This window comes from Coregonus lavaretus (assembly GCF_964263955.1).
Source record: "Coregonus lavaretus genome assembly, chromosome: 40".
Classification (NCBI taxonomy): Eukaryota; Metazoa; Chordata; class Actinopteri; order Salmoniformes; family Salmonidae; genus Coregonus; species Coregonus lavaretus.
Genome location: NC_140027.1, coordinates 2628169 through 2647014, shown reverse-complemented (window position 1 = coordinate 2647014; position 18846 = coordinate 2628169). Strand labels below are relative to the sequence as shown.

Below are 18846 nucleotides of genomic sequence, written 5' to 3'. Positions count from 1 at the left end.
ACTGTTTACTCTAGGTTCTGTGATGTCTGTGGGTTTTGTCTGTCTACTTCCTGGAGGTGCAGGGTATCTGGCACTGGAGCTGGGGCTCTGCCATACAGCTCACATGGGCTCTGTAGTACAGCAATGCCACTGTTTCAACACCCTGGGACATGGAAAGTAGGCTATCGTGATTTATAGCCAATTAATTGGTAGTTAAGATACAGCTCTTTTGGAATAGTCCATAAATTGTTGCCATTCTTTGGGGTATAGCGCAAAAACATCATATCAAACCAAAAAGCATGTAATGTACTATTTCATTGCTGTTTGATCATGCATAATGAGTGTTCATTCTGTGGTGAGAGTGTCATTAATAAACAGAGTGATTCTGACTCATGGGACTTGGTACTGAAACATTATATTGTTTAATGTGTCTTATGTGTGAATAACACATTGATGTTGTCTGGCGTTGGCTTTAATTGCTCCTAATCGTCTGTTGGCTGCCCAGTCTACCAAACCACCCAAACTTTCCATTAAACCTCTCTCCCTCCGTCTCTCCCTCCGTCTCATCCATCCCTCTTCCTCTCATCCCACCATCTTGCTCCAAAACCACATCTCTGAAACACTGCCCTCCATCAGGACAAGCTCTCTCTCTCTCTCTCTCTCTCTCTCTCTCTCTCTCTCTCTCTCTCTCTCATCACTCCACACCTTCTCACTCTCTGTCTCATCCCTCCCTCTCTCATCCATCCCTCTCTCAACCTTCCATCTTGCTCCAAAACCACCTCTCTGAAACACCGCCCTACACCCAGACACATAGCTTTCACTACGGCATCAACAGCCCTCAATTAATTAATTAGCTGAACTCGGCCCGAGGGGCTGGGAATTGCTAGAAACAACCCTCCTACAATACATCTCTGTATTGTAAACAGCTGTTGGCAGACGAGATGAGTGAGACAGGTATCAACAAGGACACATCCAAACAGCTAAACGCGGCTGTCTGGAGTGGGTTGTGTGTTTAGTGCCAAAGGCGGGAGGTGTTGAGTTAAGAGATGTTGGATGTCAATGGACAATCTGAGTCAGATAGACAGGCAGCCTGAGGAGCGCTGAGCACTGAGACTCAAATTCAAATGCACCAAATACAACTGGTGTAGACTTTACCGTGAAATACTTGCTTACAGGCCCTTCCCAACAATGTAGAGTTTAAAAATAAAATAGTAACACAAGAGGAATAAAATAAAATACACAAGAATGGAGCTATATACAGGGAGTACCAGTACCAGATCAATGTGCAGAGGTACGAGGTATTTGAGGTAGATATGTACATGAAGGCAGGATAAAATGACTAGGCATCAGGATATATAATAATAAGGTATTTGAGGTAGATATGTACATGAAGGCAGGGTAAACTGACTAGGCATCAGGATAGATAATAATAAGATATTTGAGGTAGATATGTACATGAAGGCAGGGTAAAGTGACTAGGCATCAGGATAGATAATAATACGGTATTTGAGGTAGATATGTACATGAAGGCAGGGTAAAGTGACTAGGCATCAGGATAGATAATAATACGGTATTTGAGGTAGATATGTACATGAAGGCAGGGTAAAGTGACTAGGCATCAGGATAGATAATAATAAGGTATTTGAGGTAGATATGTACATGAAGGCAGGGTAAAGTGACTAGGCATCAGGATAGATAATAATAAGGTATTTGAGGTAGATATGTACATGAAGGCAGGGTAAAGTGACTAGGCATCAGGATAGATAATGATAAGGTGTGTGTGGACCATGTTAACGCCAAGGAACGGTAAGGAAATTGAAGCTCTCGACCCGCTCCACAACAGCCCCGTTGATATGGATGGTGGCGTGCTCTCCCCTCTTTCTCCTATAGTCCACGATCATCTCCTTGGTCTTACTGACGTTGAGGGAGAGGTTGTTGCCCTGGCACCACACTGCTAAGCACTCTGACTTCCTCCCTGTAGGCTGACTCATTGCCATCGGTGATCAGGCCTACCACCGTAGTGTCGTCAGCAAACTTGCTGATGGTGTTGGAGTCGTGTGTGGCCACGCAGTCGTGTTTGAACAGGGACACACCACTGAGGTGCCCTCGTGTTGAGGGTCAGCGTGGCGGAGGTGTTGTTGCCTTCCCTCACCACCTGATGCCGGCCTGTCAGGAAGTCCAGGATCCAGTTGCAGACGGAGGGGTTCAGTCCCAGGATCCCTAGCTTCGTGATGAGCTTTGAGGGCACTATGGAGTTGAACGTTGTGCTGTAGTCTATGAACAGCATTCTCACATAGTTATTCTCCTCTTGTCCAGGTGGGAAAGGGCATTGTGACGTGCAATTGAGATTTCGTCATCTGTGGATCTGCTGGGGCGGTATGCAAATTGGAGTGGGTCTAGGGTGTCTGGGATGGTGGTGTTGATGTGTGTCATGACCAGCCTTTCAAAGCACTTCATAATTACAGATGTGAGTGCTACAGGGCGGTAGTCATTTAGGCAGGTTACCTTGGAGCTCTTGGGAACAACGACAATGGTGGTCATCTTGAAACATGTTGGGATTACAGACTGGGTAGATTGAAAATGTCTGTGAAGACACTTGCCAGCCTTTAGCCCAGCACAGATGTTGCCTGTAATCCATGGTTTTTGGTTTGTATACGTTCTTATAGTCACTGTGGGGACAACATCGTCTATGCACTTATTGATGAAGCCCGTGACTGTTGTGGTAAACTCCTCAATGCTATTGGATGAATCCCAGAACATATCCCAGTCTGTACTAGCAAAACAGTCTTGTAGCCTCGCGTCTGCTTCATCTGACCACTTCCACATTGAGTACATCACTGTTACTTCCTGTTTGAGCTTTTGTTTGTAAACAAAAAGCAGGAGAATGGAGTCATGGTCAGATTTGCCCAAGGGAGGATGAGGGAGGGCCTTATATGCATTTCTGTGGGTAGAATAAAAGTGGTCTAGAAAGTAAACGCCCCTAGTGACTCAGGAGACGTGTTGGTAGAAGTGAGGTAGGACGGTTTTAAGTCTCCACGCGGTAAAATCTCAGCCCACGAAAAACGCTGCATCTGGGTGAGCGTTTTCTTGTTTGCTTATGGGCCCATACATTTCGTTGAGTGCCAGAGTAGTGATGGCTTGTGGAGGGATGTAGACAGCCATCATAACTATGGATGAGAACTCTCTTGGTAGATAAAAGGGTCTGCAGCTTACCATGAGGTATTCTATATCAGGTCAACAAAAGCTTGAGATTTCCTTCACACTTGAAGCAGCACACCAGTTGTTATTCATGAAAAAACACACTCCGCCTCCTTTCGACTTCCCCGAAGCCGCTGTACAATCCTGCCACTGCATGGAGAATCCACCGAGTACTACGTGCATAGCATCATCATCCAGCCACATTTCAGTAAAACATATAATATTGCAGTTTTTCAAGTCTCTCTGATAAGAGACTCTAGAACGAAGCTCATCCACCTTATTATCGATTGACTGGACAGTTGCCAATAGAACTGAGGGGAGCGCCGTTCGGTTTTCTCTCCGCCTCAATTTCACCAGGACTCCACCTCGTCTCCCGCGTCTACGCCTGCAGCGTTTTGGTAGGCCATACTCTCTTAGACTCACTTAGTGTTGAGTCACTCAACACTCTCAGTTGGGCCAATATGGAGAGAGAAGGGAACAGAAGAGAAGAAACAGAAGAAACAGAAGAAAAGAGAAGGCCTTGCTGGTTAACGCAAAGTCCCGTCATCCTCCGACCCAATTAGCTCCAGCTGCTGTGAGAGTGCTGAATGAGAAAGCGTGGGAGTCTGCTTTACATTAAGACAGTGACGTTTTAACGCACCAAAATGATCAAAGCGGAACACGTGTTCCATGCCGCCAACCGCCAACCCGTTCTGGAGGCCGTGATGTGATGACTTCACACACGGTGATGGCGGACCATGCGATAAACCAGTGACAGTGGACGGACTTCAACCGATGAGTGGAAGCAAACACAGAGCCAAGGCGGAAATGCAATATTCTCCTTCTACACAACAATATGGCTTCCCACCAAACCGCCTCTCTAAACAGGGTCAAGGTTTAGTCTCTAGGAGAGTCAAAGCAGGAACATGTACTCAAGCAAGCTACACACACACACACACACACACACACACACACACACACACACACACACACACACACACACACACACATACCATCAGCAGTATCTGTGTTGCATTATGCATTTAACCCTAACCAGCAAAAACAAAACAAAAAGCTCCAAAATGTAGGCTTTGCCCAAAGAAGCCTGAAATTCCTCAAAAATCTTCAACTGTAAGATTTCTGAATGCATTTTTGCTACTCTGTCAATCAAACACATCCCACAAGCCCTCAGCGTTATGGCGTGAGCATTGCCAAAGGTTGTGGAATGTATTATAGCAACAATGTCTTTCCACAAGAGATGGTATAGATTGTAGTGCCAGGAGCCTGTAGTCTGTTGCACATGGTATCAGTAGCCAATACTCTTCTTTCTTTCTTTCTTTCTTTCTTTCTCCCCATCTCTCTCTTTCATTTACTGACTTTATTGTCCCCGTGGGGGAAATTATTTTGTTGCAGTATCATTTTGTTGCACAATCATAAAATTGTGTTTTCACACACATACACACACACACCCTCCCTCTCTAATCATTGTTTTCTGTGTTAACAGCCCCAGCATCTATTCTCCTCATCTGACATTCTCCTCCATATATAAAGTGTTTCCATTCAAAATATCCTGTCAAAATCTGTTATCTGGATAAAGCTGGAATTCCGTCAAAGTGAAATTGCGTCTTGAACAGCCCTTTCACTTTGCATCAACCTGCTCCAAATTCCCCTTTAAAAAGACGTCTGGCCAAAGTAGACTTTAATGGCTTCAAGATCTTCAGTTCGTCAAGATTACAATAGAATATAACTCTTAATATGCATACATTTCACAAGGTTTCTTGAGTGAGTTATTGCAGTTCATATGAACTCAGTCTTTGGGAAATTAACCAGAATGGTCTCTGTGTGAATCGTCAAAAACAGATAGTTCCTCATCTTGTTGTCATAGAGAGAGCGAGAAAGAGACAGAGAGATCCAACAAGGGGGCTCTGACTAGCACAGATTGACCCGCTCGCGTGTTGACCTTGCTGGGGGAAGAAGACCCAGGGGGTCCCTGTCTTTGGGGGTATTTTGACTATGTATTTTTACCTAGTATGTACAGTCTATGCATTCAAGGACCCACAGTATGACCGTCCTGGACAGATGTGAATGTGGCCCTTACAGTACAGTGAAGTATGGATCCTCTAAAGGTCCAAGAAACCATCAAGCCATCAGGTTTCAATGTGTCTTTCTTTGCTACCAATGTAAAATGTCATCATGATCTTATTGTCAAAGTGATTGACGCCGTACAGTTAGCTACTGTATGGAATCCCTTACGTGCTAAGAAAACCATAAAAGTGCTGTCTCTCACAGCATCTTTCCGTGCGAGCACTCTCCCGGTAGAATGTTATAATGAGTTAATTGTCAAACAGATTTGATGGATTACTGTAACTCATCTGGCACTGATACTGAAACTGTCACAGACCACTGAATTCATTTTGTCTAAAGACTACGATGATCAAAAGAGATGCCTCAAACTCAAAGCAATCTATATCAACCCCCTTTACAATCTATATCAACCCCCTTTACAATCTATATCAACCCCCTTTACAATCTATATCAACCCCCTTTACAATCTATATCAACCCCCTTGACAATCTATATCAACCCCCTTTACAATCTATATCAACCCCCTTTACAATCTATATCAACCCCCTTTACAATCTATATACACCCCCTTTACAATCTGTATCAACCCCCTTTACAATCTATATCAACCCCCTTTACAATCGATATCAACCCCCTTTACAATCTATATCAACCCCCTTTACAATCTATGTCAACCCCCTTTACAATCTGTATCAACCCCCTTTACAATCTATATCGACCCCCTTTACAATCTATATCAACCCCCTTTACAATCTTTATCAACCCCCTTTACAATCTATATCAACCCCCTTTACAATCTATATCAACCCCCTTTACAATCTATATCAACCCCCTTTACAATCTTTATCAACCCCCTTTACAATCTATATCAACCCCCTTTACAATCTATATCAACCCCCTTTACAATCTATCCCAACCCCCTTTACAGGAGAATTCAAAAACTAACCAAAGAGCACCCTTCATTTAGTCCCTCCCTCCCTCCCTCTCTCTCTCTCACTGGCATACACATTTACTCAGGCCACCACTGCAGCAGCATTTGTGCACAGAGCCAGTAACCTCATATTTCAACACATTCTCCCATTAGTTACACACGGCGCCCAGCAGAGTAGTAGTGGATGGTAACACACTACTAGGTTTAAACAAGATACAGATGGGCCTATACTGCAGCCTGGCCTGCCCCAGCTTGTCCTGCCAGCCATCAGGTTGAATTTGCTGTGGCCCCGCTGCAATGGTCCTGGACACCCTGCTGGAAACAGCCCTGGCCCCAATGCAACAGAATCCTTTGTGGCCCCTGGCCAGCACAGACGCAGGCGGGAGGTCTGGGCCTCCTCCGAAACCTAACCTGTGGTTTCTCACTGTGGAGGAGGTTTTACGATTTACAGTTATCTGTTTGGCTGTCTGTTTTGGCTGTCTGTTTTGGCTGTCTGTTTTGGCTGTCTGTTTTGGCTGACTGTTTTGGCTGTCTGCTTCTGTGGCTGGTTTCAAGAATCAAAGTTATGGTCACAATTGAGTTTGATGGGTTTTGTGTGTGTGTGACGTTGCAGGCATGCATACCATATGTAACTGCATGCATATGCTAAACTTAAACAGTGGCTGAGCAAGGTGCAAGGCTGTGTATAGCACAGTTAACCAAAAGTAGGAGTCATCAGAGTGCGTCCTACTCCAGACTCTGAATAACGTGTTATGCAGTGGTTTAAAAAACAAGTCGTAAAACAGTGATAACACTTTGTAGGAAGGAGGTCCTCATTGCGTGAGGGAGGCCATTCACCTGTTTGAACTACCGGCACGGGGGTCGGGATTCTTCAGGGGGGAAGGGAGGGGAATACGCCACGGTGCAAAGTGCAAACTACTTTGACACTCTTTTCGCACCTCTGTTTCTCACTCCTTTAGTCTGCCTGGCGTTGTCGGGTGGTGAGTGTCGGGATGGTCAATGCGTTTGACGGTCGGCGGTTGCCCTTTGAAGATTAAGCTTGGCGGTTCATAAAGGATGGAGGTCCTTTGGTGGCAGCTCAAACATTAACCAGATCACAGCTCGGTCATCATCCCTCATCATGGTGTCATTGTTAATAACTATTGCTGTTTTACTCAGTTGTAGAAACCCCTACATGAAATGAAAGGTCTGAAAAGCCAACACAATACAGTATACTCTCTTTTGTAGTGTTGCTTTGTTTTTCCATTAAATCTTATCTGCAGGATCCCATATGAACGTAAATACTAGTCTATTACATTTTGACAATCTAACCGACATTCTCAAAATGCTTAACTTTATTGTAGTTAACCATTTTCCATTTCCAAAAACATGAATTAGTTATTTCAGGTAAGAACGTTTTAATTACTGACATATCATCATGCCATTGTTGATCTTTCTTCCGTCAATGGAACAAGGGAAGATTCTATCAAAATGACATCTCAGCAAAACACTGTTTCCTCTAAGCAAGTGGTTAGAGCATTTAAGCCCAATTACCTGAAGGGGCGTCAAATCTCAATTTCAATCCACCACCACAGTCATCTTCGCCTGTCAATCAAACTGTTCAGAATAACACCTGGGAGCGTATTTATTTGACGTAATCAGGCGAGACAACCGGCAGGTCTGCTCAAATCGGCCAGATGATGTTGCGGTTTGAGGCTAGATAAGTGAAGTTATCTACGGGGGGAAAAAAATTTTATCGGGGGGGTGGGGGGGGGAAATCCATGGAGATTTGGACGGGGCTTGAGGCGATGTCTGTGCCAAGTCACTGATATGCTATCTCTGTGCCAACAAAATTCTAGAACTGAGGGAAGGGCCCTCCCCCTCCCCGCCCCCTCCACCCACTCTATGAACAAGTAGAAAAACTACCGTGAAGTGGTTCTCAAGAAAAGATAAAGCCTGTTTTATCAAAAAAGTCTATCCTGTCCCCAAAAGCCCCTGGATATGTCACTCTCTCCTGTCCCTTTGTCTTTCTGTTTCCATCTCTCTTTCTCTATATCTTCCCTCTCTCTCTCTCTCATTTATAGTCTCTATTGTAGTCTCCCTCAATCTCTTTACTTTTCTCTGTGCTGCAGCAGTATCCGTCCCTTCATTCTGCATGCCTCCAAGCATTCTTCTTAATCTCTCTGAATTATTCAAGACCCCTTTTCGCAACACTTTCAAGCTATGGAACCAGAAGCTAATAAACAGGACAAACTCAGGCAGAAAAAGCAGTGGAACAGTCTTGCATTTCATTTTCTGTATCTGAAAGACCTTCCTCCTAAAGTGATCGTCTTAGGGGTCTAACACATTTTCCTCATTACCATGAGCGGAATTGGCGTCTCCTTCATTCTCCTTCAGATGCTGTAGTTTCACTCTGAGTTGATAGAGTTCTTAAGTAAGAGGAAGGGAATCTATTTGATTAAATTGGGACAATTGGGTAGTTGAGCATCCTTGCTGACTCCGACCGAATTCGACACGATGAGACAGTCGTGATGAGACAGTCTATCCATCCGGCCATTTCTGTCAGGCCGAGACTGGTCACACCTGAATTGATATTGAACCCACGATTCTTCCTCCTCCATGCCTCCATTCTGAAACTCATTGCATTAGATTACAAAGACGGTCTCCCCTGTGGCCTGTGAGAATCAATATCCCAAATGGACCTGGAAGTGCACTCAGAAGTGCATGAAAGTCCTTTAAGACTCAGACGGACTAATCAGCAAAGTGCACATCAAGGAGGGAAGACGACATGCAACCTGTTTCAATGTGTTTTGTTTTTGTAAGACCAATTGCATTATAATCACTCCACAAATGCAAAGCTATTTGTAGTGGAATGCCTAGACCTGTATATAGATATGATAACCAATATCAAGGTTCAGTCAAAGACAGAGCAAGTAGCAAGATTCAAGGACTTGGACAAAGATAATCATCCAGAGAGAGATCCTGACAGACTAACTGCATGGGCTTAGGCTGTACGTATTTCTTTTTCTCAGCCATTGGCTCTTTGGACCATGATAAAAAACAAGTGCCTATCATTATCTCTATAATAAAATGTAAGTACCTATCCCTATGTTGTGTTTCACACACCATAGAAGAAGATGCTGGTCTTGATGACGTTTCCTTTCCCCACCTGGTATCACTTTTGAATTCTACACTAGATAAACTCTGTAACTGAGAACATGTTATGACTGCAGAGGATTCAGAGAGAGTTGGAATCTTTCAATTTACTGACTGTCAAATAGTGCTGGAACTGTTCAATATTTCAGCACATCCAGACAAGCAGCTCATAGCAAAGCTTATCATACAGTACAGTACATCTCGCTTTGACATCACTCCTCTGTTCCTGAAGCTGTGTTCTGTTCTAGTCATATCTTTATGCTACAATTAATTACTGATTGCAGTGGAGGCTGCTGGGTGGAGGACGGCTCATAATAATGGCTGGAATGGAGTTAATGGAGTGGTATCAAACACATGGAAACCATGGAAACCATGTGTTTAATACCATTCCATTTATTCCGCTCCAGCCATTACCACGAGCCCGTCCTCCCCAATTAAGGTGCCACCAACCTCCTGTGACTAATTGCTATTACAGGTGGTAACAGACAACAGCACTATACTACACACACACACACACACACACACACACACTGCTCCAACTCCACCTCATCCACAACCACTTCACCCTCTCAAAAACCCTAGGAGCCTTCCTTCACACAGAGGTGTCAGGCAGACCATTCTTCTCCCTGTTTGAGAGATGAGGCGGTGTTTGCTTCAGCAGAAGGTGTGCGACCCCAGCACCCCTCCGCACCTCGCTCTTCATTTCCACGCCTTGTCTGACGGTGCAGGCGGCCCGCAGCACAAACAGCCCAGAGGAATGTGTTGCTACAGGGTGTGTGTGTGTGTGTGTGTGTGTGTGTGTGTGTGTGTGTGTGTGTGTGTGTGTGTGTGTGTGTGTGTGTGTGCTTGCTGACAGAATGATGGATACAGTGAGTGATGCTCCTTTGTGGATCCGTGCGAGACACACACACGACACACACACACATGCTGGTCCAGTAAAAAGAAAGTGTCAAGGATACTGGGGATAGGGGGGGAACAATTCATTCTTCATTCCTATAGCGGCGGGGTTGTGTCTAAACAAGTCTGTTTGCTTTTCCAGGATGGGAGCCCTGGTGAACCAAAGAGGAAGGCACAGCCTTCCTTTCCTCCTCACAGAAACCGCCACTGACAATCACTTATTTATTTGTATTCATTTGTCACTTTGTGTTTCACCTATTTGGTCAACTTCATTTAATCATTGTCACTCTGTGTTTCTCATAGTTGGCCAACTAGCATAAATCTTGGATTTGACAGCAGGGCTTAGAAATGTAGCCTGTAATATGGAGGGCTGCGATCGGGATATATTGAGAGTGATATATTATCAGATTCAGAGCCCTCTTAATTGTGGTAACACATCACAATTTTATACACAACTGGGGTGACTGTCTCCAAAGTGTATTCGTAGCCAGTCACTATAGTAAGAGCGTAGATATTTCCACAAGGCTCAAGCCTGTTTATCTGCCGTAGAGAACCACTCTGAGCTGTGGGAATGGAAACAAACAGCAAACAAAACCCTTTTAAACACCTGCTATGTGTCAAAACAGTCGACATGTGCCATGGATGACTGTCAAACAATCCAGCTCCACTTTCCCCCGACAACAGTCAAATAGACATAAAGACAAAAGGGGAGTTTGACTCAGTTCATGTTACTACAGGTCGACAGTAGGGCTCTCTGATGCAAACAATATGGGGTTGAATGAGGAGCCTCCTCACACCATGATAATTCATGTGTGCCATGCAATCGCAAATCCAATCTAGAGTGGGTTACAGAGAGAAGTCGAGGTTTATCCACCTTCATCATCATCCTCATCTTTTCCATCAGCATTGTCTCTTGAGACTCACTGGCCTATTTGCATCCACATTGCATGCCCTAAGAGATGCCCTTGCATGCTCTGAGTCTTGAACTATTATTATAAATGTTGGGTATACAATGTCAATGAAATAGTGCACATTTGCAGAGTTGATATAAAGTACTGACACATACATTATGCAGCAATGCAGTTGATGAAGTCATTCGGGTACTATGGTCCGGGGAACCATCCTCCACTAGGCCTACCTTTCATGTTAACCTTGAAAGCATGCATGTATAGGGCAGTTACTTGGCTTATAAGGGGTGAGATATTTAACAAGGAATCAATTATCTTCGCCTACATCAACAATACATAATCACAACTTTTAACCACCATCATCATGATAAAATCGTATACAATATTTGCTAGATAGTCAAAACACAGCCGAGTCAATGTCAGACTACAATTTTCCAATAATTAATTCTCCTTTATCTAAAGTAGGAGCACTCACATTCTCACCAAGCTCCTGCATGCTCTCTCTCTCCTCATCTACACATTAATATATATTATCTTTAAGTGGTTCATAGGCATATCTGGCAATAAAAAGTACTACCATATCTTTGATCCTGCTGCTGCATTGTCCCTATCTCTATAGCAGCTGATGTAGCCTCGGTGTTGGAAACAGTGTACTGAATGAATTCAATGAAAGCCACAAAACACAGCCAAGTGGCCGTATTTTGTCCGATGTGATAACTTCCTCCATGTGCTTTATTTGCCTTCATGGGGACAGATGGGAAAGCATACATCTAAAAGGGCCAGTTCATTGAAGATAGGAATCCATATCTACTACGATTACTTTTCTTATTGTAGGCCTAAAGTGTTCACATTCATAAACTATGTCCGATGATATCGTTGAAGACCAGCACATAATAAAAAGCTAATAATATGAATACTAATAATAGCCTATTAATAATATTTAGAATGATTACAATAGTAATGATAACGTGTTATGGTTGTAATTAATAATGATTGCCTAATAATATCACATTTATTTGAGTATTAAGGCTTAATAGGTGGATTAACATTTTGCAAATTGTTTCCAAGGAAGGCAAATTCCTATTTTATTGTTTTCAAAAATGGCAATACATTTGATATAATAACAATAATAATAATAATAATCATAATGGTTTCGGGTTGAAATAAGGATTTTTTTCAATATACTTTTTTAAAATCGTTTTATGATACATCAATTAACGTAATTTAGACCTATAATTAACTTTGATTCAAACGATAATTAAATGGGCAGAGAAGTCTGTGTTCAATTACTGTGGTGGGGCAGTTTAAATGCTCTTTAAATAAATTACAGTGCGTCGCTTTATTGCAGTGATGAAGTTGGAACTGTACATTTGCCCCATGAGAAACATTTCAATGCTGTGCATGATTAGACATTGTGATGTGGCGGTCTTTCTGAAGTGGGTGGTTGTTATAAACCTCCATTTGAGCTATGGCGGTAACGGCCTTTAAGGTTTTCAAATTGAGAACTCATTGCATGTGACTTTTTATGTGCAGGACGCGCGACATAATTTCATTAAAATAGTGCATTTTGTGTTGGGCCTAACAGTGGTTTTGATTTATACCAACCGTACAGCCTTGTTTTTGATAGCCTACATTTTCAAATCACATCAGTATCATGTTTTAATGAAAGCATGGACTATTAATACAGCGTGGGCTGATCAGACAAAAATTGACATAGCCTAATAAAATGCTTACAACTATAAAAATTAATTTCGAGACTAAATTATAATAACAATAATAATGATAATTATAATAACATTTTAATACTAATAAGGATTTTAAATTGTTTTCCATAACTATATAAACTACAACAAAGGATAGGCAATTTTTCCTCGAGCCTTGGAGTTGGAAACCTAAATTACACAGAAGGTTTTATAAAATTGTGTGAACTTGATGGGGCGTAAAATGATGTGCTATAATCCCATTTCTAATTCATGACAATACAAATAACTCTTATGGTATTTCGACAACTTTCATCCAGAGAAAATAATAGGCCTATCTGAATCTTTGTTTTTCACCAGAATTGACAAAGATTACCAAATTTAAAAACAGCCAAATCACTCATGACTGTCCAAACAAGAGTCACCAAATAATTCAATTTATGCCAAAGGTATTTTTGCTTGTGATACAGACATTGTGTGGAGAGGAAACTGCTGCAGTGCTTAAAGATAATTTGGATGATTTTTGGAGACAAATATAATGTTTTGACTTACCGACACATTCGTTGGCTTCTCTAGCAGTTGCGCGTTGCCACGGCCGATCATAATGGAAAGGCTTGCACCTGTCGCACTCCGGTCCCGCCGTATTATGTTTGCACTCACAAACAAGGTTTCCATCCCTGTCTTTTACGCACCGCGAAGCGTGGCCATTGCATTTGCATCGACCGCCAACTTGCAGATCGGACACCGCATAGAAATAAGAGTCCCGGGATAGCTCCGAGTCATCCTCGTTCTCATCACCGAAAGTGTGCAATCGGCTGAACGTCACCTTGATATCCGTGGCGGTGACCCAGTCCTGGAGCACCGGCGAGTTGTCGAAGTCGTGCGCCGACGGTCTGCCGTCCAGAGTGCTGAAGGCAATGAGACCGCCGGATAGAGGGTGCATGTCCGTGTGGGAGTCCGTGCATATCGCCTCTTGTTCGTTCTGTTTGGTAATGGTGGCCTTGCTCGGTTTGGAGTACATCTTCCTGCACTGGGCGGAATAGAATTGGAAAGGTACCCAAGATTTGCCGTAGTCCATAGACTTGAAGATAGCCATAGATTCGGGTCGAGGTGTGCAGAACTGCAGGCTTACGTAGGTGACTTCGAATTTCTTGCCCAGTGACAGTGTTATGGTGACGTTTTGGGGGTATTGGATGTAGTTTTCCGATTGCCAACATGTGAGGTTATGGGGGTTGTTGAGATCCGTTAGATATGCCGGTGGGTGATACTTTTTAGGGTCCGAGGCATCGCAAGTATGGCAGTTCCTATTTCTCTCGTCGCCCTTCTCAGTTACCAAGCAGTACCTACCCGGGGTCTTACCACAGGTGCTGGAAGTGCGGACTTCCTTCCCGAAAGCGGAGTTCACAAAATCGGGGATGCATCTCCTTGGGTTACCGTTCTCGTCGTAGCAAGGGTCCGGGGGAGATGTTTGCGCGGCGAACATGCTCATCCCGTAGCCACCGAGCACACCCTCGACCACAAAGGAAACCGTCAAGACAGTGACCACGGTATCCAAAATCCTTAGCATTGTATTCCTTGTTCTTCAGTGTCTCGTGCGCTGAAAAACGCCAGCCGTTCCCTGAAAAGACAGATAAGAAATGACACTTTTGCATGATGTCCAAAAGAGCACTGCAGATGTAAAGCTATGAATTAGAATAGAAAAGCAACACCTCAATAGATATTTGAATTTACCATGCACATAGATCGAATAACATTTTCATATAGATTACCATCACATGAATAGCCTACATAAAACATAATTTGAACCGTTATTAATATGAACACACTGTCAGGAGAAATGTATCGATTTATAACATTAGCCTATCATAATGCACCTATTAAGTGAAATAAATCGGCTTACGAGGTTAAGAAATCTCCACATATGACACTATTCCTCGGAATAATAATTCAACTAGACAGAAAAGTCATTCAAATATCAGCAGGCTCGCTCTCTCTGTCGGGTGCCTGTCCTGTCACAAGCGCGAGCTGTTGTGTTCTTGTTTGTTTTATTTGGAATCTCCGGGAGCAAAATATCTACACGCGTCTAGATGTAAGAACCGCTACTCTCCCTGTGTCTGTTTCACTCCCTGTGTGCCGGTCTTTCTCATTCACTCACTCACTCTCTCACTCCCTCCCTCTAACCTTCTATCTCTGTCTGCCGCACTGACTGTATAGAAAGTGAAGGACGATTGGAGCGTCTGCAGAGCTTGAGGTCATCTTGAGGAGTGACACTCGCGCATAAAAGGAGTGAACAACGACATCCACTGGTAGTTTATCGATAACAAGAACAACAAAGTGATCGAGGTTATCTGATTATCACGTAGATTATATAAACCAAGGCTTCCATATTGAAGTTGTTTTCATATTTCTTATCGAAATGGCAGCTTTTATTTTCATCATGAATATTGACTTTGTCACATTAGCCTTTTATTAGGTTAATATATATGTTTTTTAATCTATTTATTATTATTACTACTGCTATTATTCTTTCTGGGGAATTATGGTGCATTTGTACTTCATAATTTAGATTGTGACCCAGATTCACTTGTTAATTAAGAGTTATTAAGCACATTTTACGCATCCTTGATGGGTTTTTTCCCCATTCAGTAGGCCTATCAGTTTTCCAAAAAGTTTAAATTATCAAACCTTCATAGAAACGAAGTGCAAAGTACAAACAAGTATGTCCTATTCTATAATATTACAAGGCTTCTGTGCATATTTTATGAACTGCTCAAGACCACTATAAAATATGCCTATTTCGATATTTCTGACTTGACCATTTTTGAAGAGAAAATGCAGTGGAGACCATACATATTCTATCTCGTGTAATGCTTCCACAGCCTATTCATTGGGGATTACATGGAGCGCAAAATGGCTATAATACACTATATATACAAAAGTATGTGGATACCCCTTCACATTTTTACATTTGACATTTTAGTCATTTAGCAGACGCTCTTATCCAGAGCGACTTACAGTTAGTGAGTGCATACATCTTTTATTTTTTTCAAATCCTAATGAGTGGATTCGGCTATTTCAGCCATACCCGTTGCTGACAGGTGTATACAATTGAGCACACAGCCATGCAATCTCCATTTACAAACATTGGCAGTAGAATGGCCTTACAGAAGAGCTCAGTGACTTTCAACGTGGCACCGTCATAGGATGCAACCTTTCCAACAAGTCAGTTCCTCACATTTCTGCCCTGTTAGAGCTGCCCTGGTCAACTGTAAGTGCTGTTATTGTGAAGTGGAAACCTCTAGGTGCAACAACGGCTCAGCCACAAAGTGGTAGGCTGCACAAGCTCACAGTTCGGGACCGCCGAGTGCTGAAGCACGTAGCACGTAAAAATAGTCTGTCCTGGGTTGCAACACTCACTACCGAGTTCCAAACTGCCTCTGGAAGCAACATCAGCACAATAACTGTTCATTGGCTGCTTCATGAAATGGGTTTCCATGGCCAAGCAGCTGCACACAAGCCAAAGATCACCATGCGCAATGCCAAGTGTCGTCTGGAGTGGTGTAAAGCTTGCCGTCATTGGACTCTGGAGCAGTGGAAACGCGTTCTCTGGAGTGATGAATCCAGCTTCACCATCTGGAAGTCTGATGGATGAAACTGGGTTTGGCAGATGCCAGGAGAATGCTACCTGCTCGAATGCATAGTGCCAACTGTAAAATTTGGTGGAGGAATAATGGTCTGGGGCTTTTTTTCCATGGTTTGGGCTAGGTCCCTTAGTTACAATGAAGGGAAATCTTAAGGCTACAGCATACAATTACATTCTAGACGATTCTGTGCTTCCAACTTTGTGGCAACAGTTTGGGGAAGGCCCTTTCCTGTTTCAGCATGACAATGCCCAGTGCACAAAGTGAGGTCCATACAGAAATGGTTTGTTCTAGATTGGTGTGAAAGAACTTGACTGGCCTGCACAAAGCCTTGACCTCAACCACATCGAACACCTTTGGGATGAATTGGAACGCTGACTGTGAGCCAGGCCTAATCGCCCAACATCAGTGCCCGACCTCACTAATGCACTTGTGGCTGAATGGAAGCAAGTCCCCACAGCAATGTTCCAACATCTAGACAACTTTAGCATTTTAGCTAATTAGAAACTTTTCAAATACTTACTACTTTTTAGCTACTTTGCAACTACTTAGCATGTTAGCTAACCCTTCCCCCAACCCTAACCTTAAACCTTTTAGCTAACCCTTCCCCTAACCCTAACCTTAACCCTTTAACCTAACTCCTAAATTTAACCCTAACACCTAACCATAAATCCTATCCTAGCTAACGTTAGCAAGCTAGCTTACGTTAGCCACCTAGCTAGAATTTGTAACATACTGTATCATACATTTAGCAAATTTGTAACATACTGTACGTTTTGCAACTGAGTAACATATTGTACGTTTGCAAATTCATAATATATCAAACGTTTAGCAAATTCGTAACATATTGTACGTTTTGCAAATTCCTGACATATAATACAAATTGTAATTTGTAACATATCATACGAAATGGGTGATGGACATCCACAAATTAATACATACCATACGAATTGTAACAAATCATACTAAATGGAGTGTCTCGGATTTACATACAGAATAAAACAAATGCTCTGAGACCAGTTTGCAGCTAAAAATGATGTGCAGGAGCTTGCAGGGATTTGTAGTCTTGCATGATGTCTACTGTGATGCTAAAAAAACATTTTCAAATCTGAGAGTAAATAGAGCCGAATATATTGATAAAAGTTACCTTGTCCGAGAGACATTTACATGGTTATCAAAACGTCATGCCAGGGTAAGCCTATACAAAACACAGCCCTTATTTGAAGTGCTTCTAAAATTCCCTATGGGAAAAATGAATGGTGGAAAAATGATTGGAACCATTTCCCTGTTTGACCGCTAGGTTTTATGGGTATTATGACACCTTCACTGTTGGGCTCTATATCTTGGGTCATGGGTCATGTGTGTAGGCACACAGGTGACCAGGAAGTGGGAATGCACAGGTATGGAGAGCATACATTTCACCGTTTACACCTTGGAACTGTGATTTCGCCTACGCTAATAGGCCTGTATGTAATGCTTTCAGTGTATTTATCTTTGCTGCTAATAAATGGGCAAAAGACTTAGCATGTTAGCAAAGATTACATCTGGAAAGTGCTTTGTTTGGCATGCGTTGATGGACATTTGCAAACACCTATGCTAGAGTGGCTGTCAGGAATGTTTAACTAAGTTGCCAGTACAATAACATCAGCAGCATTTATCTCTTCAGATGGCTGTGGAGTGGGAAGTTGATGTTCTGCATTGTTTGTCAAGCACCTGTAGCACGTTGATATCCTGAGGCTGTGGAAAGAGCGTCATCTTGTGGGAACAGGATGGAACTTGGTAAGTTTGTTCCAAATCATCGTCAACAACAAAAATGCACCCACCATGACCTGTAAAACCAGTCTGACTTAAAACGTTGAGACAATGTAGTACTGTTTATCCAACATTGACCAATATTAATCTGGCACCTTTTGATATTCTGTGGAGAAGTCAAAAAACGAAGGAAGTTTCATGATAACCCACATCAATGTCCTCACCACTGCTGTAGTCTAATGACTTCATAACAGGAGGTGGCAGTGTTTCACCACTGTTGTTGTAGGTTGGCTACTCTGACTGGCTACTGTACTTAGTGGGGTCTATTCAATCTCATTGGCATGACGGCATCTGTGCAATAGTGGCCTTCATTGGTTGAACCGCAAGTGGAGAGCCATCTTTATTATTAGACTGGGCCTCTTCTCCCAATATCTCAAATGTACATTTAAAGCCAGTTTAAATGATATCATTTTCACCTTTGACCTTTCTAGAGCTATTATAGTAATCATAGACTTCAGACTTCATCGTGAACCTCATGAATTTACTGTTTATTTACTGGGTCCTGTTCCCTCTCAGAGAGAGGGGGAGAGAGAGGGTGGATTTACCGTAACACATGAAATGCAAATCACAGTCAAAGTGGC

General features: G+C 42.7%; 1 protein-coding gene across 2 annotated transcripts in view; it reads right to left on the bottom strand.

Annotated features, from left to right (window-relative positions):
* LOC311113710 (netrin-1) overlaps positions 1 to 14996 on the bottom strand; it is an 88407-nt gene extending 73411 nt beyond the window's left edge. For both annotated transcript variants that reach the window (XM_084157015.1, XM_084157016.1), the window contains exons 1-2: positions 14713 to 14996; positions 13365 to 14430 (exon numbers count right to left, since the gene is read on the bottom strand). In XM_084157015.1, the coding sequence (XP_084013141.1) occupies positions 13365 to 14379 (1015 nt within the window). In that variant the 5' untranslated portion in view covers positions 14380 to 14430; positions 14713 to 14996. The remainder of the gene's footprint in view (positions 1 to 13364; positions 14431 to 14712) is intronic.
* Between the last annotated feature and the right edge of the window lie 3850 nt (positions 14997 to 18846).